General features: G+C 32.4%; 2 protein-coding genes and 1 long non-coding RNA gene across 3 annotated transcripts; 1 reads left to right on the top strand and 2 right to left on the bottom strand.

Annotated features, from left to right (window-relative positions):
- Nucleotides 1-9076: 9076 nt before the first annotated feature.
- Nucleotides 9077-11094, bottom strand: LOC141703148 (uncharacterized). Its single transcript, XM_074506743.1, has 6 exons — nucleotides 10776-11094; nucleotides 10576-10694; nucleotides 10318-10497; nucleotides 9972-10216; nucleotides 9417-9888; nucleotides 9077-9337 (listed from the first exon to the last, which is right to left on the bottom strand). The coding sequence occupies exons 1-6, from the start codon at nucleotides 11092-11094 to the stop codon at nucleotides 9077-9079; spliced, it is 1596 nt and encodes a 531-aa protein (XP_074362844.1).
- A 2908-nt stretch (nucleotides 11095-14002) lies between these two features.
- On the bottom strand, nucleotides 14003-14374 carry LOC141703149 (uncharacterized). Its single transcript, XM_074506744.1, has one exon. It carries the CDS (start codon nucleotides 14372-14374, stop codon nucleotides 14003-14005), a length of 372 nt encoding a protein of 123 aa, XP_074362845.1.
- Nucleotides 14375-25555: 11181 nt separating this feature from the next.
- On the top strand, nucleotides 25556-26349 carry LOC141703144 (uncharacterized). The gene is made up of 3 exons (XR_012567375.1): nucleotides 25556-25676; nucleotides 25763-25821; nucleotides 25990-26349. It is a non-coding gene; the product is annotated as an uncharacterized LOC141703144 (long non-coding RNA).

The raw sequence follows: 26349 nt of genomic DNA on the forward strand, positions 1-26349 counted from the left end.
CTCGATAAGTATATTGGCTTATCGAGATCTCTCATTACTCTATAGTTTATTTGACTTATAGAGATCTCTGAGTTCTCTATAAGAGAATTTAGCTTGTCGAGATCTCTCCACTTCATGTCTTCACTTTGGCTTATAGACATCTCTGAGTTCTCTAGTGACTAATTGACTTATCGATATCTCAGAGTTTTAATGATATTTGACTTGTCGATAACTTCAGAGTTCTTTAGTGATATTTGACTTGTCGATAACTCTGAGTTCTCTAGTGAAGAAATGACTTGTCGATATCTCCAATCTTTATATCTTCAATTTGGCTTGTCGATATCTGTAAGTTCTCTAGTAGCTTTCCTGAGTTCTCTATAAGTCATTCTGGAGTTCTCGAATGACTTCTCTATAACACTAAATCTGTGACTTGTAGAGAACTTGACTTAGAACATTTTTCTCAAAACAGATTTATTCAACTCCAAGATTCTTCATAATTCTTCTGAGGCATGATCTTCTTAATCTTCTTCCAGATAGAATTCTTAGGCTTGATACTGTTTAAAAAAAAGACTCCAGTCTGCTCTTTGACATTTTTACAGACTTTAAATGTTACAATACAAAATGCAAACTAAGATTACAATACAACTTACCTAGGGTTGTCAATTTGACTTAGTCTTGTTATTGTACAATCATGTCTTGCACAACAGTTGTGCTTGTTGCGAATAAGTTTTAAATAAGTAATGATAATTAAGTAAAATATAAGAGTAAAAAGGTAAAACTACTATATAGGTTTATATTAGTTTATTTCGCTGGAGACATTGTATCAAGTCGACCAATAAATTACCTTTAATTTGAATGTAATAAAGTAATACATTGAAAGAATAATTTAATAGAATAATGTTAGAGGCCCCAAATTAGTACCCAAAACGGATCTCAAATGCCACATGTTCTGGTCTAGTTAGTACGATGCAATTAATAATAATGGACCTCATGTATTCACATAATTCACATAAATTTAACCAATAAAAATATTCTAAATTTCCAAGTCATCGATATCACATCATTTATGACAAATTTTAATACTTAAATTGATATGTATGATACTACTAAATTAAGTATGGGTGATTAAATAAGAACAAAACATAAGGTAACTAAAACAAAAAGGTAACTAAATATTTAGCGAAAAACGGTAACTAGATAAACCAACTAAATAATTAAAAATAAGTAACTGAATAAACACAACTAAATTAGAATGAAAATTAGATGTTCGGGGGAGTTCTAACCACGTGCCGCAAGTGAAAGATTGTGATAATGAAGATGAATTGTTGTTGCTGCTTGGCTGCTTGTGTTTGAGATCGGATGGTACGTGAGATTTTAATTCATGTTTTTTAATAATTCATATTTATATCAAAAAAGTAAATTTTATTTTAGAAAAATTAAATAAGGGTAATTCGATAAAATCAGCGTGTACCAAAAAATAGGTATCAACGACCAAATTTTGAATGTTTCATCTATTATAATATAGTATAGATAGATGGATAGATAGTATGAATTAGAATTTTAGTTTGTAGAAAAACTTGAATTTAACCTCAATTAAATAATATAGAGTTTGATATAAATTACAATTTAAATTGATAGATGAATGTTACTTCAATATCAGTTATGATTATAATTATAATTATAATTGACAGACTAATTAACTAACCAACAAAAAAGTATATAGTTCGATATGAATTAGAATTAAAATTGGAATTGACTAATTAAGTAAGGATAATTAGATAAAATTAGCGTGTAACAAAAAAACAGGTACCATATACCCTTACTAAGATGAATATGATTTTTTCCTGCTACCTTGTTGTGTATTTGAATCTGGTGACAACATGTATGTGTATCGATTTTTGGTTTGTATTTTTTTAATATTTTATACCCGTGTAGGAACTATAAAAGATAATTTATAAAAATTATATGCAGGGGTAATTATGTAAATTTATCTTTTACCAAAGAATAGGTATCGTACCAAAATTTTTAATATTTGGTATTTTATATGACAGTAATAAATAGATAAGAGATAGATTGTGTTAGCGGAGAAGGTCGATTTCTACCTGTAATCACAGGACCCTGTTATTCAACCCATGTAAAATATATATGTTTTTATGTTTCTTTTCTTACACTTTTTAGGGGATTTTTGGTTCGGCTCATTCTGGTATCAGGTATGGGTTTCGTTCATTCCAAACCCATACCTGGTGTTTGGTTTACTGTTTTTGAAATCTGATACCCATTCCTTATACCCATCTGGAATCAGATTTGATACCTTAGTATGGAGGTGGGTTTGAAAAAGAGGTATAAGGTATCAAATTAAATTTTATTATTTTATTTTTATATTTAAAGTTAAATATAATCTTAAAATATATATTTTAAATATCATGTTGTTTAATCTTAAATAGGTTGTACTGATTTTTATTTAATACAAATTAGTAATATTTTATTTTATTTGTTTTAAAGTTATAAATTAACATTGAAATTTTAAAATTTTAATTTTGTTAATCACTTATATATAATTTTTTTTGTAAGTTGTATAACTAACTTAAATTTGACATATGTAACTTATAAAAATTTGATTCAATCACTGAATAAAAAATATTTAAATTAAACAGATTTCATTCCAACACCGAACCAAACACATTATATGAGGAATGATTCATCAATCCCATACCAGTCTAACCCGATTCCTTATTCCAAACCCATACCGTTTTCTGAACCAAATGACCCCTTAAATTGGTTTCATAATTCACATCCACCCAATTATAAGAAAGTAAAATAAAAAATATGAAATGAAAGACCACGTCTTCCCATAGAAGAATAATTGTTATATTAGTATTATTATTATAAATTATGTAATAAGTAATGCAATATTATAAACAAATTTCTTTGCCCGTTGTCTACATATTATATAGATATATGAATAATGGCAAGCTTGAAATCAATCTTCGTATGGATAATCGTCGAAAACCATTATTAAAAAAAATATAAAATATATAATTTATTTTATTTTTCATCATATATAATAAATATTAATTACCAAGTTAAAAAATGAAGTTATACAAGATTTTTATCTAAAAAAGTCATTGAAATTTAACTAAAAAATTTAAAGTGGTTCCATAGTAGAATCACAGTAGGATCACACTTATTCAAAATTATTCCACTATCGAATCAAATTTAAAATAATTTTTTATTAAATTTTAATTGTTAAACTTTTTATTAAATTAAATATAATTATTATTCGAGATTAGCATCGACTATTTATATTTTTTGAAATAAAATTTTATAATTTATGAAGAGATTGTATAATAGAATCAATAATTATCCACCGTTCTTCGTATAAGAGGGTTTTCCACTAAGTAATGGCCTATGAATAATAGTTCTTATTTCTCTTTATAATATACATACTATTATTATTTATTTATTTTTATCTTAGAGAATCTATAGCCGCTATCTTTCGGGTGCGCACCGGGTAAAATCCACGGGATCACGTAATAGCCTGTAATCCTGTGAACCAAGATAAATCACACTTAAGCGATAACATAAATCACATTTAAGCGACATGCTCTGGTTCAAGAGACATAATCATAAATTCTCCTCCCCTTGGATTCGAAACTGTGACCAACAAGATAATTATCCTGTTTTTAATCAACTGACCCAACCCTCTTTACTATTACTTGGTGCCGCCGTCATTATTTTGGGGATTCATAATCTCTTTTGAGTTACGTGAACGAGGACAATTAAGCCCCCGTTTGACAAAATTGGTAATATACATACACTATGGTAAAGAAGATCAATAAATAGAGAAGAGATAATCATATTTCAAAATCTGTTGAACCATAATCATCGGAGAAGTCACGTGATCGTTGCGCATAATTTACAGGCAATAGTTATGCATAATAATGTTTCAAAAACGGGAAATTTCAGGGTAAATGTAAGTTTCACGTGAATAAAACCATGGTCAAGGTACTGTCTCGTTTATTATTAGATCAGATCATGTCTAGTTTATTATTGCTAAAATTTATGTTGGTTAAACTTTACTTATTTTATATAATATTATATATGATCAAATGCATGCTGTTAATGATAAATCCCGTGTGAATCAAACCACGTGCTAAGGTATTGTCTTGAAATTTTGACACACTATTTTATACACTATTTTATACACTATTGTGAACTAGGGCGAGGTCATCACGAAATAAAATATAAAATAACAATCATTTAACCTAAAACAATATTAAAATATTAAAAATTTATCCTACTCATCCTTCCCATTAATTCCTTCTAATCGGTAAGTTAATCCATCAGTTCCGACGGGTATCAATATTTTAAGTTGCTAAAATATTGAGGCCTAGATTTTCATATTATAGAAACTAACCTTACAATCCATGCGATACACGTGTCTTCATTAATATTTTTATATTATTTAAAATTATAATAATTTTTTAGATCATTATCTTATTAATATATTTATAAATAATAATATAGATATTTATTGTTAGCGGGATTCGAACCTGAATATTGGATAGTGTATAAATAATAATATAAATATTTGATGCTGGTGGGATTTGAACCTGGAAGTTTTAGTGGTGTATAAATAATAATATAAATATTTGTTGTTGGCGGGGTTTGAACCTAGGAGCATGACTAGTGTATATTTTTTAGTATTTGAATTTAACGGTCATGATCACTTGATTAAAAAGATCCAACGGTCATAAATGGGGATAACCAAAACAATCAAAAAAAATGGGTATACCAAATTATATGCCATTGCGGTTATTATTGTATACTAGCTTATGACCCGTGCGATGCACGAATTGCTTTTAACACTTGAATGATTTTTAATAATATAATTATATCTTAAAATTATTATATTTTGATATATATATTCAATAGTTGAAAAATAAATTGAAGAAAATGATAAGTTCTAATAATAAATATTGTGTGATAATTTGAGACTTGACTGAAAATAAATAATATAATATTATTTGTTATTCACGGGACTCAAGCCCTCAACCTATGGAAATTGTTAAAATAAAGAATATAAAAATTTAAATATAATAAGTTGTTGACGGAGTTCGAACTTTGGATCCATGAGAGCAGTTTAAATATTATTTTATTATTGCATCCAACGATTCCCATCTATCTGACTTTAGATTTGATGGTTGTTATTTGTCATATCAAACGACTGTACTGAACAACTGATTACCAAATAGAGGATGTTTTGTGATAATTTGAGACTTGACTGAAAATAAATAATATAATATAATATAATATGTTGTTCACGGGATTCGAGCCCTGAACCTGTAGAAATTGTTAAAATAAAGAATATAAAAGCAAATTCGTTTGATCGATATAATGTCATCAGGCTAAAAAAACAATATAATAATACTACCGATCTAGCTAAAAAATATTTTATCAAACCGGGCTACAACATAATGCGTTGGTCGATATAATATCATCAGAATAAAACAAAATATGTTATCTATTCAATTTAAAATTAAATAATATTTAATCAGAGCTAAAATAAAATTAAAAATAAACTAATTGTAATTAGATGATTGATATAACGGGTCATAAGCTAAAACAAAATAATGTATATTATTAATTTACGCTAAAAATAAAATTAAAGGTAATTTTTATATTATTAATCCGTGTTAGAAAAAATTAAAGTCTACCTAATTTGTTGTTAGATATAATATAGGCTTAGGATTGTGGGATAACTGCAATCCGACCCTAATAGTCGGAATATTAAAAATTTGATTACAAATATGTGTGTAAGATGTTTGGATTTATATAATTATGAGTTTTTTTTCAATTTCTATAATATCCAAAACTATTTTAATAAAATGAAAATAGAGATGATTCAGTATAATTGCGTCGGACTAAAATAAATCAATACATGCTATTCATCCGGGTTAAAAATCTTTTTACAAACGATTCATGATAAATAAAAATTAATATAAGAAATAACTATACCAGCTAAAATAAAATAATATGTATTTTTATCATTGAATTAAACTAAAATAAATTTGAATATAATTAATTGAATTTGTTCGGTATTAAAATAAAGATAATTTATTTATTATTGATGTGAGTTAAAATTTATTTTTTAATTAAAACATAATTATCTTTAAGAATTTTAACAAACTAAATTTTTCAATAACTGATATTTCTTTCATTTTATTCACAAGGTACATAGCCCCATTCACACCTCTTTTATTTTAAGCATTAACAAGGTACATATAGACCAGATAACGGAACAAATATTCCTTGTACTTTCGTGTTTTTGTGTACCAAATCTTAAACCCGAACCGACCCAGATTTACATTCGTATGCCAATTTGCTGACACTAACTCGAACTAATCTATTCGTGTTTACCCGTTTTAGTATACTAAAGTACACGGATTATATACGAAGAATATTAATTATTAAAAAATGTAATAAATAATTAAATTGTGAATTGCTCACTTATGTAGTCAATGAATAATAATATATATTTTAATATTTACAATTAAATATACGTTATTTATAATAGGTAAAATTCACATTAGGTATTTATTATATATATATATATTTATATTATTTATTTTTTAAAATATAATTATTTATTTATTTTCGTGTACTTTCGTTCCGTGTCGTGTACCTATATTGGAAACTCAGACCCAATACTGATTATATTCGTGTTTTTTCGTGTCCATGTACTTTCGTGTTCGTATACTAATTTTTCAAACTCAAACACTACTTATTCGTGTCATTTCGTATCATATTCACATATTTGTATACCAGTATTGTCATATCTAGTAGGGCTGAGCAGAAAAACTGAAATGAAACCGAAACCGAACCGAAACCGATAAAAACCGACTAAAATTGAACCGATTAAAAATGAACCGAATTAAAACCGAGAAACCGAAAAACCGAACCGCTACAAATAGTCCGGTTCCGGTTTTGGAGTTAAACCGGACCGATAAAACCGAAACCGAACCGATTATTATAAATATTAATAAATAAACATATGTATTATATCAATAATAAATGCGAGATCATTTCATTGACTTGTGTTGTAGTCCAAAAGTAAAAAATAAATGTAATTTGGAGATAAATTGACATGGAATTAGTTCAAATTGATTGGCAATTGATACTGCAGCATAACATATTGATAAGGTGTTAACTATAACCAATAGTTCAATGTTAGTTGAAATTTAGTTTTAGGCTCTGAGTAATGACTAGTTAGTAGTGTCTTTGAAATGTCAATATTAACCAGAATGTGAGAATCAAGATATCATTAGCTAAGATCCAAAAATGAGAGTCAAGATAATCGTGTAGCAGGTTTTGTATTAATTGAATGTTGTGTTTTACCAGCATTAGGCAGGGTTTACAATCTGCTAATGGAAAAATATGCGATGGATAATGAATTTAATCGCATGAAGTGAACTTTTTTTATTCAAGTCCTAACCGGTTTTAAAACCGAAACCGATAAATTAGAACCGAACCGGGACTTTTGAAACCGAAACCGAAACCGGTAATTCGGTTGCGGTTTCCAATTTTTAAAACCGATGATCTTGGGTTTCGGTTCCGATTTTATTAAAAGACCGAGCCGAACCGAACCGTGCTCTCCCCTGTTATCTAGGTACATAGCCCCCTTCACAAGCTTCTGAACTTAACGGCAAGCTGAATTATTTTTTAAGCAAGAATTCGACGGAAGCTCAAGCTAAATTTCTTCATTCTTATTTGTTAAATTTAAATCTGAATAATAATTTCTGAACGATTATAATTTTGAACGGGTGATTAATCTGAATATTGAACTAGTAATATTGTTTGTTAAATTAATATAAAAAATTTCTGAATGATAAAATTAATACTTTTTTAATTTAATGATATTAAATTTTTCTACTTCATAGTATTATTATGTTATACTCCCTCCGTCCCGGTGGGTTGTTTACATTGGGGGACGGGGGATCGATACGCATTTTAAGGCTACCGTAAAATATGGTTCCCTAAATAATTTTAAATATTTTTTTCTTTTAAATAAAAATATAATGTTTAAACTTTTATACAGAAAAAGAAAATTCTAAAAAAAAATTATAGAACTATATTTTATAGTAGCCTTAAAGTGCATGTCAAGCATGAGGCAAAAGTAAGTAAAGAATACAGGGGGACGGAGGGAGTAGTATTGTATATACTTATTTTTTTTAAAATATCTTATATTAAATTTAGGTAATTCTTATAGAATTTTGTAAAATTGATATTAAATTTTTTAATAAAATTATATTATTAACTACATCCTCATCTAAGTTATGTAAATCATAAAAAATATAATATATTAAATAAGCAAAGTTAAAAAGAATATAATAAATTTTATAATAAAATTGATATCCACCCAAATAAGGTAGAAGTGGAGGTGCCAAATAAGGTGGGGAGTTGAGATGAAACTGTTGAGGAATGTGGTTCGGCAGAAATTTTTGAAATGACATGAATGTTTAAAACAAACAAGGAAAAATGACCATTGTTATAGGATTCTAGTACTTGCAATCAACCAAGGAATGTCTACAGCATGTGTGGATATCACAATTACTATTGATTTTAATTCTTTTTTTAAATTCATTAGCAATGTTAAAGTATTTTATACCTTAACAAACTCCCTCCTTCATGTAATTGCAGCAAGAATTTTTTATGAAAAGAGAGCAGGGCCCATCCTGCGCTTTTTACAAAAAAATTATCTCTATGGTTAGCTGATCGATCAGCAAAATGGAAAAAAAAACCATTCTCTAAACTTGTGAACAGGAAAACACAATTCCTATCAATAAGGACAATTGAATATAAACCAATCTCCAGTCATATATAAAAAACCACAATCACTAGTTTAATAAGTATACGATAGATAATAAAAACAACCTCCGATAAAGTTAATCTGTCCCTAATGAGCATTAGGACAAAATGACATTCTCTAGACAACCGATGCAAGTACAACACAAGAACACCATTTCAAAATATGATCTTCAAAGAATTTATAAACTCCAATCATTTGTAATTTTAATACATAACAAGAATTAACTACTCAGATTGTTTCAGGTGCCTTCTTCTTTGGGGTGTGCTTCTGCCTTACTCTCACTATCTTTCTTGGTGATGTCCTTCTTCCTTGCACCTCATGAACTGATATGTCAGTCTGAGTCACATTTTTAACTTCATGAGGAATAGGATTCTGCACAGGAGGAATATCAGTTTGTCCAGTTGTGGGTGCCTCTGGTGCCTTCTTCTTGGGGATGTACTTCTTCATTATCTTAACTGTCTTTTCACATCCATTTGTAATGTCTGAAGTCTAACACACACGGATAAACAGTCATTAGCACTACATGTGTGTGTTTACCAAATTATTGACAAAAAGGTTTGGTATTTACCTTTGCTGGACAGGTTCTTGTATTATGTCCATACTCAGTGCAATAGGTGCACTTAACAGTTGTATTTTGCCTTTTCAACCTAGTTGCATCAACACCAACCACATCATTTTTCTTGCTCCTTTTCTTTTTAGGCCTACCTGTTTGAGGCTTGACCTCTGGTGGAAGAGGTTTAGGATATGGGGTCTCTGTCCATTTCTCTTCACCACAGATAGGCTCAACAATATATTTGTAGCATTCCAAGAAGAGGTCTTTAGTAAAACATTGATGAATAAATGGTTCATAACCTTTTTTACTCCATGCTATGCATGCACAAGCATGATAGCATGGGATACCTGATAATTCCCATTTCTTGCAAGCACATTTATGTGCCTCCAAGTCAACGACCATCTCATAACCTCCACCTGTCATGGTGACCAAGTATCTTGCACCACCACTCCATAAAACATGGCATCCTTTGCTTTGGTCAATTGCCCTACATATAAATAGTTATTTTGCATATATAAGTCACTTAAAAACACACACAGAGAACACTGTAATTAGGATAAAAGTACTTACTTATTCAGCCTCCTCATGGCATTAGGATATATGGGGTTCAGAGCATAGCTATTTTGCATTTTGTCCCTCCTTTGTTGTATCCTCCTCATCACATCTTTGTGAATTGCTTTCAACATTGATATTATAGGAAGATCCCTATACTTTGTGATGCTACTGTTGAAGACTTCACAGTGGGTGTTGACAAAAATGTCACTCTTGTATTGCTCTGAAAGCACTCCTACTCCATTGGCTTCTTGGTTTCTCAGCTAACCAGTCATAGCATTTTTTTGACAGCTGCCCATGTCAACAACATATCAGATGTGTTATAGATAAGGCAGATAGTAAAGACAATATAGATTATATATACCTTCTTTAGCTCCTCCATGTGTTTATTGAAAGTATAGTCAGTGGTGGCCCTAGCTGCCAACCACAACAACATTCTAACTCCAATTCCTTTATGGTCTTTCCACATATTTCTATAGAGATACATCACACAAAATCTGTGCTCAACATTGGGGAAAACAGCTTCAAGTGCATCAATCAGACCCTGCAAAAATAGTATTAGAAGGTGCACAATTAATGAGACTATGGTACTGTATAGTTGAGACAAGATTAAAGCAATTACCTTCTGCTTATCTGATATGAATGCCCATCTTACATCATTTTCTATATTCAAATCTTCTTTAACATTCATCAAAAACCAGTTCCAACTGTCAGAATTTTCAGCTTCTACTATGGCCCAAGCTAGGGGGTACATGCCATCATTGGCATCTGTACCTATAGTAGCTAGTAATTGGCCCCCATATGGCCCTTACTAGTGACAACCATCCAAATCCAGGAGAGGCCTACATCCAGCCCTAAATCCCCTTTTTAATGGCCCAAGACAAATGTAAAATCTCTTAAATCTCTTTCTACCATCACTCACCTCATGTTCTTCAGTCATCAATTTGATAGTGCTATCAGGCATGACTTTCAGCAGCTCATTACCATACTCCCATAACTTCCCATACTGATCAATATGGTTCCCATTAATTTTCTCTAATGCCTTCTTCTTTGCCCTGCCTATTGCAAAAATGGAAACATGAAAGTTCCAATCATTTACCACCTTTTGTAGGAATGAGGCTAAGGGCCATGTGGGATTCATTCTGATATCATCCTCATAATAGTTAGCTATCCATCTTGAATTTATCTGTTTCTGGTGAAAAGTCTGTGTGCATGTGTGTTTAGGATTATACACCTTGATCTAGTAGGTGTCTGTCCTCTATGGCTTTGAGGCATATATCTTCCACTCACATTTCCCTTCACAAATAAACCTCACCCTACTTCCATAGTTCCTGCACTACTTAATAGGTCTCCTCTCCAGTATAGCTTATTTTTTAACTGCATCTCTAAACATTTTTGATGTTGCAAATAGCATACCAATCTAAAATTTGGGTTCCTTCATGTCTGTCTTAGGGTTGAATACTGGATAAGGAATCTCATCCTCATCAGTGCTATTAGAGGCCATCCTCTCTTCTTTACTGTCTATGAAATGACTAGAAGCATCAGATGCATACCCTTCTTCATCTTCACTAACACTATCTGCTTCCTTCTCCATCTGCACATTGGCCTTGCCTTCTTCATCAGTTTTTTTGACCCTGCCATCTTTCTCAGCTGTATTGACTGTTGTTTTGTCCTTACCTTTTTTCTTAGCTTTTTGCTTGCTCTTCTTCTGTCTTTCACTCTTGTGGTTGCATACTTCCTCATCAGTGCTGTCTAAATTTGAGGAATCAGAATGAAAACTGCAGTCACTTAGCTCATCTGGGATGTACTTCTCATCACTGTCCCCATCACTCTGTAAATCACCTTCATCATCAACCATTTCCTCAACATCACCCATTTGTTCTACATTTTCCTCAACATTATTCATAGGTTCAACATACTGAATGTTCATATCCTGTGAAGGTTGAAAGTCTTGGGTAGGTACACCATCAATATCAACAACACTCAGAGGTATCATGGTCTCTGAATAAACATATATCATTCTATCAGCAGGCATTATTTTACACATCTCAACAATATCACTATCACTTTGTAAAGGCCATAAACCCCTAGAAATATCTGTCTTTGGTAACTTATATAACAAGGTGTGTGCTCCTAATACACCACAATCCCTTAACATATTTCCTAACTCTATAAGGCTCATAGTGTCACTATCACACATGTCAACAAAATCAATTTCTCCACCTACATATCTCACAGGGTTCTCTTCAAACTTTCCACCATAGTGTAGTTTAATACTAAATAGTCCTGGATACTCTGCAAAGAAAATGAAGAAATAATTGCATACAAATTCATACTCTATACACTTAAAATAGTGCAAACCCTAATAGTACAGAACAAAACCTAAAATACAAAAAAACAATTATTTTTGACTATTTGTACACTCCTGATGAAACACAAGGGACCACCATAAACATATTTTTATCACTTTTTAGTATAAAAACGAAAAGGACCACATGAATACAGCTCGAAGAACATGCAACACTTTAAACAGATAAAAAGATTCAAAACTAAACTATAAATTCATATTCTAACAAAATAAAACCCTAATCGAACATATATGTACAAGAATACAAAAAGCCCCTTTTCAATTAGAACCCTAGTTCTCAATTAGAACACTAACCTCCGTAATCAGGACCTTCATGAGGCTGGTAAGCATCTTTGTCATTCCTATCTCTGATGAACCACGCCATTGTAGCAGCAACAACGATCTTCTAGCGGGAAAAAGAGTTTTGCTTTCTTCTCTAAAAGGCGGGAGACATAGATGGAAACTTCTTTCTTTCAATAAAGTGGCAGAAGAATATGATTGTCGCGTTGTAATAAGGATATGACAATCATACCCCTGCAAAAAGAGACGGAGTTAGTAGAAGTTAACGGAATCACGCAAACTGTAAAAATTTTATTACTGCGGTATTTCAAGTGAGAGATAGTGAAAGTTAGTATTGCAAGTGATCTGACACCCAAAATATAAGTACATAAAGGGCACTTTCATCCTGAGTATGGACATAATACAAGAACCTGTCCAGCAAAGGTAAATACCAAACCTTTTTGTCAATAATTTGGTAAACACACACATGTAGTGCTAATGACTGTTTATCCATGTGTGTTAGGCTTCAGACATTGCAAATGGATGTGAAAAGACAGTTAAGATAAGGAAGAAGTACATCCCCAAGAAGAAGGCACCAGAGGCACCCACAACTGGACAAACTGATATTTCTCCTGTGTAGAATCCTATTCCTCATGAAGCTAGAAATGTGACTCAGACTGACATATCAGTTCATGAGGTGCAAGGAAGAAGGACATCACCAAGAAAGATAGTGAGAGTAAGGCAGAAATACACCCCAAAGAAGAAGGCACTTGAAACACAAACAAATGTTCCTCCTGTGCAAGATCCAATTCTTGACAAATCAATTCCAGAAGTTGGTGGTGGATCATGTGAAGGTACCCAAGGCCAGGAGAAGAGAAATGCAGTCCAAACTTAAGGACAATCCAGTTTGGAAGATTTAGATTTTTCATGACTTCTTTACTATGAAAGTTTGTCTGTGGTTTTTTTATATTCTTGGACTATTTATGCCTTACTTTTGGATGTAATCTGATGACTATTTATGCCTTACTTTTGGATGTAATCTGATGACTATTTATGCCTTACTTTTGGATGTAATTGGTATGTGTTAAGACAGTTGACATTACATCATGTAATGACACAAGACAATGATTATGTCAAGGCACTTGATTACTTATGCATTTCATTTTGTATACCATTACTGTAGTGACTTCTTATTGCTCATACTGGTATATGGCTAGTGAAATAAAATGAACAATACACAAGATTTTTTAGGAAACACAACCACCCCTACATTCTTTCACTTAGATTTGTTTACAATAACAATGATCATAGTACAAAATAAACTGATTGCATAGAAAATAAAACTAAAACACTTAAGCAAACTAAACATTAGTCTACCCCTCTACTCGTCGATTGAGTCGTAACCTTCCTCGTCCACACTGAATTATCCCAATGACTGCAGCACCATGTTCATCATGAGAGAGAAAAGGACAAACATTGCAATGACTATAAATTCTTCTTTCCTCTTCAGCTTATCCAACTGAGCTTGGTGCCTTGCAACCATTCGATCTATCCTCCGCCTGAGCTTGTCGATCGCATCAATATTTCTTTGTTGTAGCTCTTCAATCACCTCTACTGCTCGAGCACTAAGTGGTCGGTCGATCCACTTGTGATACCCGCAATTATCATCTCCACATTCTCCGAACCTCCTGCCTGCATTTACTCCAAACCAACGAGTCTTCATAACACTCATTCGGTAACAATCACACATGACATCGAGCAAGTCTTCACCAGCAGCAACATTGGAGGAGGCCATTGTGACTTTCTAATTAGGGTTTAGAATTCGATATATACATGTAATTGGGGTAAAAAGCGTGTATATATAACTGATGTAGCCGTTGTAATAAGGATATGACAATCATACCCCTGCAAAAAGAGACGGAGTTAGTGGAAGTTAACGGAATCACGCAAACTGTAAAAATTTTATTACTGCGGTGTTTCAAGTGAGAGATAGTGAAAGTTAGTATTGCAAGTGGTCTGACATCCAAAATATAAGTACATAAAGTGCACTTTACTCCCATACTCAGTGCAATAGGTGCACTTAACAGTTGTATGTTGCATTTTCAACCTAGTTGCATCAACACCAACCACATCATTTTTCTTGCTCCTTTTATTTTTAGGCCTACCTGTTTGAGGCTTGACCTCTGGTGGAAGAGGTTTAGGATATGGGGTCTCCGTCCATTCCTCTTCACCACAGATAGGCTCAACAATATATTTGTAGCATTCCAAGAAAAGGTCTTTAGTAAAATATTGATGAATAAATGTTTCATAACCTTTTTTACTCCATGTTATGCATGCACAAGCATGATAACATGGGATACCTGATAATTCCCATTTCTTGCAAGCACATTTATGTGCCTCTAAGTCAACCACCATCTCATAACCTCCAGCTGTCATGGTGGCCAAGTATCTTGCACCACCACTCCATAAAATATGGCATCCTTTGCTTTGGTCAATTGCCCTACATACAAATAGTTTGTTAGGTCACACACACTGTAGAGGGGGTGAATACAGTGTATAAATACAATCAAATCGAACTTTTAATATTTCAAGTAACAGAAAACAAACTTTATTGAAACAATAAACTCTGCTACAATATGGAACTGTTACCTCTCAGTGATGAATAATTATCACGAGAGCTGCTAGGGTTACAATGAATAATCTTCTCGAATATGATAACACTTTTTGTGTAAACCCTATGTCTATGTTTATATACTACACAGTTACAAGATAATCGCTAATTGATATGGAATATAATTCTGCTTCTTAAAATATATCAATCAGATATCTTTTCTTCCAAGTATTTTATTCTTCATAGAACTCCTTCTTCATGCATATCTCTTCTTATGTTTATCTTGATCTTCTTACCTTTAATCAGCTACTATCCTTATCTGAACATACTTCAGCACTTAAGTTCTGATATCCATCTTCTGATGATTATCTCCTAATAATATAAGTACTGATATCCTTAAGTCCTGACTTCAAGTAAGTACTGACTTATCATGTTTAAGTAAGATCTGAAAACTAAACATAAATCATATTAGCCATGACATTATCAAATATATCTAACAATCTCCCCCAACTTGTAAATTAGCAAAATATACAAGTTTAACAGATATTTGATGATATAAAAAACATTAAGTACAAATGCATGAGAATTAGACTAGATAACTACAACTTACAGTCCTTAAAGATTTACCAATATTTAACTTCTGATAAAAACTTCAGTCTGTACAAATATCAGAATTTAAGCAGTTGTAGATCTTGACTTGGCTTCATCTTCTGATCTCTCTGATGTCAGGAGTAGATCTGAGATAGTTCTTCAACAAACATCCACTACAAGAAATTTGCAATCAGACAACACTTGACAAACAACGGTTAAAAAAAACCGTCGTCCTAAAAAATCATACAACGGTGAATTGATTTTACAGAAAAAACAGTTGTGTGAGCTCTAGAACAAACAACGGATATTCATCTTTTTTAAACAGTTGTACAAGTTGTATCCTCTCATCGAGTCAAACAACAGTTTTTTAAATATAGTGTTGTTGTAGATCTTTAACATAACGATTACAAACCGTTGTTACTATGTTAACGTATAGGGATATAAGACAACGGTTTTGACATTACATTGTGTAGTTGAGACAACGGTTTTTTAGAAAGGTTGTCCTCTAAACCATCAAACAATGGAATGAAACCGTTGTCTGAGGAATTTCAATGGGTACCACGTATTGAGGTGGCAGTACGTGATAGGTGGTAAATCATTCACAAGGATTGCTGACGTGGCGAAATGAGAGCCCTTCATTGATATGAGATTTGATATTGGCCGTTAGATTGAAAAATAGCCGAATTCTTATACAACGGTTTTATGTTAAAACAAAAGTGTTGTCTTAGTTGGTCTCATACAAGCTTTTAGATATTACGTTGTGTAATTCACACAACAGTTTTTACAAGGGTTGTCTTAGAAAACTTCATACAACGGAACAAAACAGTTGTCTGAAATAGTTATTTTATAATTTTAATGGGCACCACCTGATGAGGTGGCACCCCATGATTGGTTGTAAACATTTTACTCGGATTGCTGAAGTGTCTGAATGATAGCCCTTGATTGAAATGAGATTAGATATTAGCCGTTAGATTGAAAAAAGCTGATATGCTCACACAACGGTTATTATAATAAAAAAAGCGTTGTCTTATTTTATCTTTACACAATGGTGTTTCAAGGAAACCATTGTAAAAGTATTACTCTATAAATGAGATTTCCGGTTTACAAGATTAATTTCTAAAATGATTTTTTCGACGATCCAACCGTACGGATGTTAAGATATATCAATTTTAGTCATATGAAAAAATTATTAAAAAATATGAACTTCATCTTGCATGTCAGGATTAGAAAAATCCGGTAAAAGTACCCCTCCCGACAACGAGACTCGTTCCCGATTTACAAGATTAATTTATAAAATGATTTTTTCGACGATCCAACCGTAAGGATGTTAAGATATATCAATTTTAGTCATTTAAAAAAATTATTAAAAAATATTAACTTCATCTTGCATGTCAGGATTAGAAAAATCCGGTAAAAGTACCCCTCCCAACAACGAGACTCGTTCCCGATTTACAAGATTAATTTTTAAAATGATTTTTTCGACGATCCGACCGTACGGATGTTAAGATATATCAATTTTAGTCATACGAAAAAATTATTAAAAAATATGAACTTCATCTTGCATGTCAGGATTAGAAAAATCCGGTAAAAGTACCCCTCCCGACAACGAGACTAGTTCCCGATTTACAAGATTAATTTTTAAAATGATTTTTTCGACGATCCGACCGTACGGATGTTAAGATATATCAATTTTAGTCATACGAAAAAATTATTAAAAAATATGAACTTCATCTTGCATGTCAGGATTAGAAAAATCCGGTAACAGTACCCCTCCCGACAACGAGACTCGTTCCCGATTTACAAGATTAATTTTTAAAATGATTTTTTCGACGATCCGACCGTACGGATGTTAAGATATATCAATTTTAGTCATATGAAAAAATTATTAAAAAATATGAACTTCATCTTGCATGTCAGGATTAGAAAAATCCGGTAAAAGTACCCCTCCCGACAACGAGACTCGTTCCCGATTTACAAGATTAATTTTTAAAATGATTTTTTCGACGATCCAACCGTACGGATGTTAAGATATATCAATTTTAGTCATACGAAAAAATTATTAAAAAATATGAACTTCATCTTGCATGTCAGGATTAGAAAAATCCGGTAAAAGTACCTCTCCCGACAACGAGACTCGTTCCCGATTTACAAGATTAATTTTTAAAATGATTTTTTCGACGATCCGACCGTACGGATGTTAAGATATATCAATTTTAGTCATATGAAAAAATTATTAAAAAATATGAACTTCATCTTGCATGTCAGGATTAGAAAAATCCGGTAAAAGTACCCCTCCCGACAACGAGACTCGTTCCCGTTTACAAGATTAATTTTTAAAATGATTTTTTCGACGATCTGACCGTACGGATGTTAAGATATATCAATTTTAGTCATACGAAAAAATTATTAAAAAATATGAACTTCATCTTGCATGTCAGGATTAGAAAAATCCGGTAAAAGTACCCCTCCCGACAACGAGACTCGTTCCCGATTTACAAGATTAATTTTTAAAATGATTTTTTCGACGATCCGACCGTACGGATGTTAAGATATATCAATTTTAGTCATACGAAAAAATTATTAAAAAATATGAACTTCATCTTGCATGTCAGGATTAGAAAAATCCGGTAAAAGTACCCCTCCCGACAACGAGACTCGTTCCCGTTTACAAGATTAATTTTTAAAATGATTTTTTCGACGATCCGACCGTACGGATGTTAAGATATATCAATTTTAGTCATACGAAAAAATTATTAAAAAATATGAACTTCATCTTGCATGTCAGGATTAGAAAAATCCGGTAAAAGTACCCCTCCCGACAACGAGACTCGTTCCCGATTTACAAGATTAATTTTTAAAATGATTTTTTCGACGATCCGACCGTACGGATGTTAAGATATATCAATTTTAGTCATACGAAAAAATTATTAAAAAATATGAACTTCATCTTGCATGTCAGGATTAGAAAAATCCGGTAAAAGTACCCCTCCCGACAACGAGACTCGTTCCCGATTTACAAGATTAATTTTTAAAATGATTTTTTCGACGATCCGACCGTACGGATGTTAAGATATATCAATTTTAGTCATTCAAAAAAATTATTAAAAAATATGAACTTCATCTTGCATGTCAGGATTAGAAAAATCCGGTAAAAGTACCCCTCCCGACAACGAGACTCGTTCCCGATTTACAAGATTAATTTTTAAAATGATTTTTTTGACGATCCAACCGTACGTATGTTAAGATATATCAATTTTAGTCATACGAAAAAATTATTAAAAAATATGAACTTCATCTTGCATGTCAGGATTAGAAAAATCCGGTAAAAGTACCCCTCCCGACAAGGAGACTCGTTCCCGATTTACAAGATTAATTTTTAAAATAATTTTTTCGACGATCCGACCGTACGGATGTTAAGATATATCAATTTTAGTCATATGAAAAAATTATTAAAAAATATGAACTTCATCTTGCATGTCAGGATTAGAAAAATCCGGTAAAAGTACCCCTCCCGACAACGAGACTCGTTCCCGATTTACAAGATTAATTTTTAAAATGATTTTTTCGACGATCCGACCGTACGGATGTTAAGATATATCAATTTTAGTCATACGAAAAAATTATTAAAAAATATGAACTTCATCTTGCATGTCAGGATTAGAAAAATCCGGTAAAAGTACCCCTCCCGACAACGAGACTCGTTCCCGATTTACAAGATTAATTTTTAAAATGATTTTTTTGACGATCCAACCGTTCGTATGTTAAGATATATCAATTTTAGTCATACGAAAAAATTATTAAAAAATATGAACTTCATCTTGCATGTCAGGATTAGAAAAATCCGGTAAAAGTACCCCTCCCGACAAGGAGACTCGTTCCCGATTTACAAGATTAATTTTTAAAATAATTTTTTCGACGATCCGACCGTACGGATGTTAAGATATATCAATTTTAGTCATACGAAAAAATTATTAAAAAATATGAACTTCATCTTGCATGTCAGGATTAGAAAAATCCGGTAAAAGTACCTCTCCCGACAACGAGACTCGTTCCCGATTTACAAGATTAATTTTTAAAATGATTTTTTTGACGATCCAACCGTACGTATGTTAAGATATATCAATTTTAGTCATACGAAAAAATTATTAAAAAATATGAACTTCATCTTGCATGTCAGGATTAGAAAAATCCGGTAAAAGTACCCCTCCCGACAACGAGACTTGTTCCCGATTTACAAGATTAATTTATAAAATGATTTTTTCGACGATCCAACCGTAAGGATGTTAAGATATATCAATTTTAGTCATTTAAAAAAATTATTAAAAAATATGAACTTCATCTTGCATGTCAGGATTAGAAAAATCCGGTAAAAGTACCCCTCCCAACAACGAGACTCGTTCCCGATTTACAAGATTAATTTTTAAAATGATTTTTTCGACGATCCGACCGTACGGATGTTAAGATATATCAATTTTAGTCATACGAAAAAATTATTAAAAAAATGAACTTCATCTTGCATGTCAGGATTAGAAAAATCCGGTAAAAGTACCCCTCCCGACAACGAGACTCGTTCCCGATTTACAAGATTAATTTTTAAAATGATTTTTTCGACGATCCGACCGTACGGATGTTAAGATATATCAATTTTAGTCATACGAAAAAATTATTAAAAAATATGAACTTCATCTTGCATGTCAGGATTAGAAAAATCCGGTAAAAGTACCCCTCCCGACAACGAGACTCGTTCCCGATTTACAAGATTAATTTTTAAAATGATTTTTTTGACGATCCAACCGTTCGTATGTTAAGATATATCAATTTTAGTCATACGAAAAAATTATTAAAAAATATGAACTTCATCTTGCATGTCAGGATTAGAAAAATCCGGTAAAAGTACCCCTCCCGACAAGGAGACTCGTTCCCGATTTACAAGATTAATTTTTAAAATAATTTTTTCGACGATCCGACCGTACGGATGTTAAGATATATCAATTTTAGTCATACGAAAAAATTATTAAAAAATATGAACTTCATCTTGCATGTCAGGATTAGAAAAATCCGGTAAAAGTACCTCTCCCGACAACGAGACTCGTTCCCGATTTACAAGATTAATTTTTAAAATGATTTTTTTGACGATCCAACCGTACGTATGTTAAGATATATCAATTTTAGTCATACGAAAAAATTATTAAAAAATATGAACTTCATCTTGCATGTCAGGATTAGAAAAATCCGGTAAAAGTACCCCTCCCGACAACGAGACTCGTTCCCGATTTACAAGATTAATTTATAAAATGATTTTTTCGACGATCCAACCGTAAGGATGTTAAGATATATCAATTTTAGTCATTTAAAAAAATTATTAAAAAATATGAACTTCATCTTGCATGTCAGGATTAGAAAAATCCGGTAAAAGTACCCCTCCCAACAACGAGACTCGTTCCCGATTTACAAGATTAATTTTTAAAATGATTTTTTCGACGATCCGACCGTACGGATGTTAAGATATATCAATTTTAGTCATACGAAAAAATTATTAAAAAATATGAACTTCATCTTGCATGTCAGGATTAGAAAAATCCGGTAAAAGTACCCCTCCCGACAACGAGACTCGTTCCCGATTTACAAGATTAATTTTTAAAATGATTTTTTCGACGATCCGACCGTACGGATGTTAAGATATATCAATTTTAGTCATACGAAAAAATTATTAAAAAATATGAACTTCATCTTGCATGTCAGGATTAGAAAAATCCGGTAAAAGTACCCCTCCCGACAACGAGACTCGTTCCCGATTTACAAGATTAATTTTTAAAATGATTTTTTCGACGATCCGACCGTACGGATGTTAAGATATATCAATTTTAGTCATATGAAAAAATTATTAAAAAATATGAACTTCATCTTGCATGTCAGGATTAGAAAAATCCGGTAAAAGTACCCCTCCCGACAACGAGACTCGTTCCCGATTTACAAGATTAATTTTTAAAATGATTTTTTCGACGATCCAAGCGTACGGATGTTAAGATATATCAATTTTAGTCATACGAAAAAATTATTAAAAAATATGAACTTCATCTTGCATGTCAGGATTAGAAAAATCCGGTAAAAGTACCTCTCCCGACAACGAGACTCGTTCCCGATTTACAAGATTAATTTTTAAAATGATTTTTTCGACGATCCGACCGTACGGATGTTAAGATATATCAATTTTAGTCATATGAAAAAATTATTAAAAAATATGAACTTCATCTTGCATGTCAGGATTAGAAAAATCCGGTAAAAGTACCCCTCCCGACAACGAGACTCGTTCCCGTTTACAAGATTAATTTTTAAAATGATTTTTTCGACGATCTGACCGTACGGATGTTAAGATATATCAATTTTAGTCATACGAAAAAATTATTAAAAAATATGAACTTCATCTTGCATGTCAGGATTAGAAAAATCCGGTAAAAGTACCCCTCCCGACAACGAGACTCGTTCCCGATTTACAAGATTAATTTTTAAAATGATTTTTTCGACGATCCGACCGTACGGATGTTAAGATATATCAATTTTAGTCATACGAAAAAATTATTAAAAAATATGAACTTCATCTTGCATGTCAGGATTAGAAAAATCCGGTAAAAGTACCCCTCCCGACAACGAGACTCGTTCCCGTTTACAAGATTAATTTTTAAAATGATTTTTTCGACGATTCGACCGTACGGATGTTAAGATATATCAATTTTAGTCATACGAAAAAATTATTAAAAAATATGAACTTCATCTTGCATGTCAGGATTAGAAAAATCCGGTAAAAGTACCCCTCCCGACAACGAGACTCGTTCCCGATTTACAAGATTAATTTTTAAAATGATTTTTTCGACGATCCGACCGTACGGATGTTAAGATATATCAATTTTAGTCATACGAAAAAATTATTAAAAAATATGAACTTCATCTTGCATGTCAGGATTAGAAAAATCCGGTAAAAGTACCCCTCCCGACAACGAGACTCGTTCCCGATTTACAAGATTAATTTTTAAAATGATTTTTTCGACGATCCGACCGTACGGATGTTAAGATATATCAATTTTAGTCATACGAAAAAATTATTAAAAAATATGAACTTCATCTTGCATGTCAGGATTAGAAAAATCCGGTAAAAGTACCCCTCCCGACAACGAGACTCGTTCCCGATTTACAAGATTAATTTTTAAAATGATTTTTTTGACGATCCAACCGTACGTATGTTAAGATATATCAATTTTAGTCATACGAAAAAATTATTAAAAAATATGAACTTCATCTTGCATGTCAGGATTAGAAAAATCCGGTAAAAGTACCCCTCCCGACAAGGAGACTCGTTCCCGATTTACAAGATTAATTTTTAAAATAATTTTTTCGACGATCCGACCGTACGGATGTTAAGATATATCAATTTTAGTCATATGAAAAAATTATTAAAAAATATGAACTTCATCTTGCATGTCAGGATTAGAAAAATCCGGTAAAAGTACCCCTCCCGACAACGAGACTCGTTCCCGATTTACAAGATTAATTTTTAAATGCAGCTACTTGTAAATTTGATATTTTTTTACTAAATCATGACTAAGATTAGGTTCCCTCCATCGGCCAATATTTATAATACGATACGATAAATGTATAATACGATAAATATAATAATATAATAATATTTATAAATTAAAAAATTTATCAACAAATTTTCACATTTTCACCCAATTTTCCATTTCCCTCTCATTAAATTTTTTCCCCCTTCTTCCAAATTTCATTTCCCCCCCTTATCTCCCCCTTCATTTCCCCCTTATCTCCCCCCCTTTTCCCAATCAGACTACTTCCTTCAATTAATTTTTTGTGTGCTCCTCTCCTCTCTATGGTTGTTTCTCTGCTGCTCTTCATCTCCTTTCCTAATTATTCAACATCACTCTCCGCCAAAGTCACAACACAAGTGAAGGGGCGTGTAAACAGCTGCAGTCCCGCAAGGAGGTCGGCAAGGGGCAAAACAGAGACGCAGAGAGAGGAGTTGAAGAATTGGTGAAAAAATACAAGGTGGATGGGAGAAACTAAGCAAAGATTGGTGAAGATGACAAAGGGGATTATGGGTCAAAATGAAAACCCAATAACCCAATTTCAAACCAAGTTTAACAAATTGGAAATTGGGTTTAAGAGGAGCCCAATCTTTAATTCGCTGGAATTAGTAAGTTAATTGAGTCCTTTACAATTTTATGTTATATTTTCAGATGGGTTTTGTTTGTTTTTCTGTTTAATGCTTTTTAGATAAATCTTGGGTTGCTTACAGGCTGATTTTTTAATTAGTTGAGGCTTTGATTTTTTAATTACTTTTCAGTAGTCAAGGATGTGGGTCAAGTAGAAGAAAAAGATTGCCTCTGCTCCTCTTCCTGTTTCTATCATCGCTGAAGTCGATCTTTATAAGTTCGATCCATTGGAATTGCCAGGTGATTTATAAATATGTGATTATTTGTGTACAAGGTGATAATCATTTAATTATGAGGATGATGTGTTATGTTATTATATTGGAGATTGGTGATAATGTGTTCTGGTTTGAAAAATACAGCAAAGGCTTCGTTCAGGTAGCAGGAATGATACTTTTTCAGTCCAGGGGATCGGAAGTACCCTAATGGCGCCTGGCCAAATCGTGAAGCAACTTCAGGGTATTTGAAGGCCAAGTTTTGTGGTATGTTTGTTATGACTTGCTTGAATGCTATATGATAGTTTCCGTAACATCTCTGTATAAGGTATTATCCATCTGGATAAAATCATGTATGAGATGCTGAGATCATACTGCCATACTAAAAGGTGAATTTTTCGGAGTGATTAAATCATGTATGACCTTTGTGACAAGTGATTTTGTTTCTAAACTTATGAATTTTGTGTATTAGGCCAAACGATTCTACTGAAATGGTAAGCCTTGCTTGCAGTAGCCTCTCGGGCATGGCCTCTTCAACAGGTATGTTAAAATGATAAACTGTTATAAGTCCTCTCTGTTCTTTGTTTTATTTTTTTTTGAAAGTAAGTCGAATCTCCTTACCAATTCACTCTATTTATGTTCTTGATATTGTTCAGTATTGTATGATTATTGGTGCGCTTAATGTAATTTGTATATTGTGTGTACTTTCAGTTATCTAAAGTATCTGCAATCTCTTGAAGAGAATATTGATCTTGATTGGAATTAAATCTCATCATCATTGGAGGAGATCAGTAAATGCCTATTTTCAAAGGAAGGCTGCCTGATAAATCTTACTGCTGATGGAGAGAACTTGACAAAGTTGGAGAACTATGTTGCCAATTTTCTTGATTCTCTTCCACGATCTTCCCTTGCAAAATCAGAAAGCTGGAATGCTTGACTTCCTCTAACTAGTGAGGCTATTGTGATTCCTACCCAGGTACGATAGAGAGAACTTTACATGAAAACCATTTTTTTGTCAATCTTTTTTTTCTAAAATTATACTCTCTATACAGGTAAATTGTGTTGGAAAAGCAGCAAACCTCTATGAAATATGATATGAATTTAAGGGGAGTGGATATGTCATTTCTAAACATAATTGTAATACATGCTTACGGGACCGTGTACGTGTCAGTGGTGGGGCTTATGGCGGTTTCTGTAACTTTGACACTCATTCAGGTACCTATTATTGTCATGTGTAGATGTAAACATTGACCATGGCATTCCCTTAAGTGAAGAGCTTCAATGGTAACTCAAAACGAACATTTATGCAATACATGTACACAATAAGGTCAGAGTCTAAGAATCTCAACTGGTTAATGACCAGTGATTATCTACAATTACCCGAAAGAACTTAAGCCATTTTATGTGCGACTGAATGATGATGGGAAAACAGTTGTAGCTTTCGATTTGATTGTACCAAAGGTAAGCTTGAAGTAGATAGTACTCTGACAAGATTTAGTGCATACAACTTCGTTGTATCTTAAAATTAAAAAATCAATTATTTGCAGGCTGGAACTCTGATCAGAGGCAGTTAAAATGAGGAGCGTTTAGATATGCTAGAATCAAGGTAAATACAATATGTATCGTTAGTCATTTACCTTTCCATACTCATCGTTCTATGTAACTTTGATGGTGGTTCCATGTTTGAATATTGATTAGTCTGATGATTTTACATAATGTTTAAGGTAAGTAGCTAGCAATTGAATGCTATTACTGATTTAGCGTTATATTTCAGGATTAACGAGTTAAACTTGCCAAAGCATCAGTATGAGTGGTACTTGGATCTTCGCAGGCATGGTACTGTCAAGAACTCCGGCTTCAGTTTTGTCTTTGACCTCCTAGTTTTATATGCCACGGGTCTCAATGATGTTAGAGATGTTGTGCCTTTCCCGCGGAGCTTTGCCAAAGCCAACTACTGATTAACATACTGTAAATTTCTGCTTCATATGTATGCCTGTAAATACTCAATAAGGTATACTTTTGAAGTGAAATAATATATTGAAATTTGTCCAGAGATGCAAATACATTACAGCTCATGGCTTTACTATTAGTTATCAAGGCTTATAGTTATAATTCTTCACTTAAGGGCTTATAG

The sequence above is a fragment of the Apium graveolens genome, unplaced genomic scaffold, assembly GCF_009905375.1.
Source record: "Apium graveolens cultivar Ventura unplaced genomic scaffold, ASM990537v1 ctg6275, whole genome shotgun sequence".
Lineage (NCBI taxonomy): Eukaryota > Viridiplantae > Streptophyta > Magnoliopsida > Apiales > Apiaceae > Apium > Apium graveolens.

Coding starts and splice junctions, on each gene's coding strand:
- LOC141703148 (XM_074506743.1), bottom strand. CDS start 11,094: ATGAATCCCACATGGCCCTTAGCCTCATTCCTACAAAAGGTGGTAAAT. Junction 9,889..9,971: donor GCCATGAGGAGGCTGAATAA/GTAAGTACTTTT, acceptor ATTTATATGTAG/GGCAATTGACCAAAGCAAAG. Junction 9,338..9,416: donor CAAGAACCTGTCCAGCAAAG/GTAAATACCAAA, acceptor CGTGTGTGTTAG/ACTTCAGACATTACAAATGG.
- LOC141703149 (XM_074506744.1), bottom strand. CDS start 14,374: ATGGCCTCCTCCAATGTTGCTGCTGGTGAAGACTTGCTCGATGTCATG.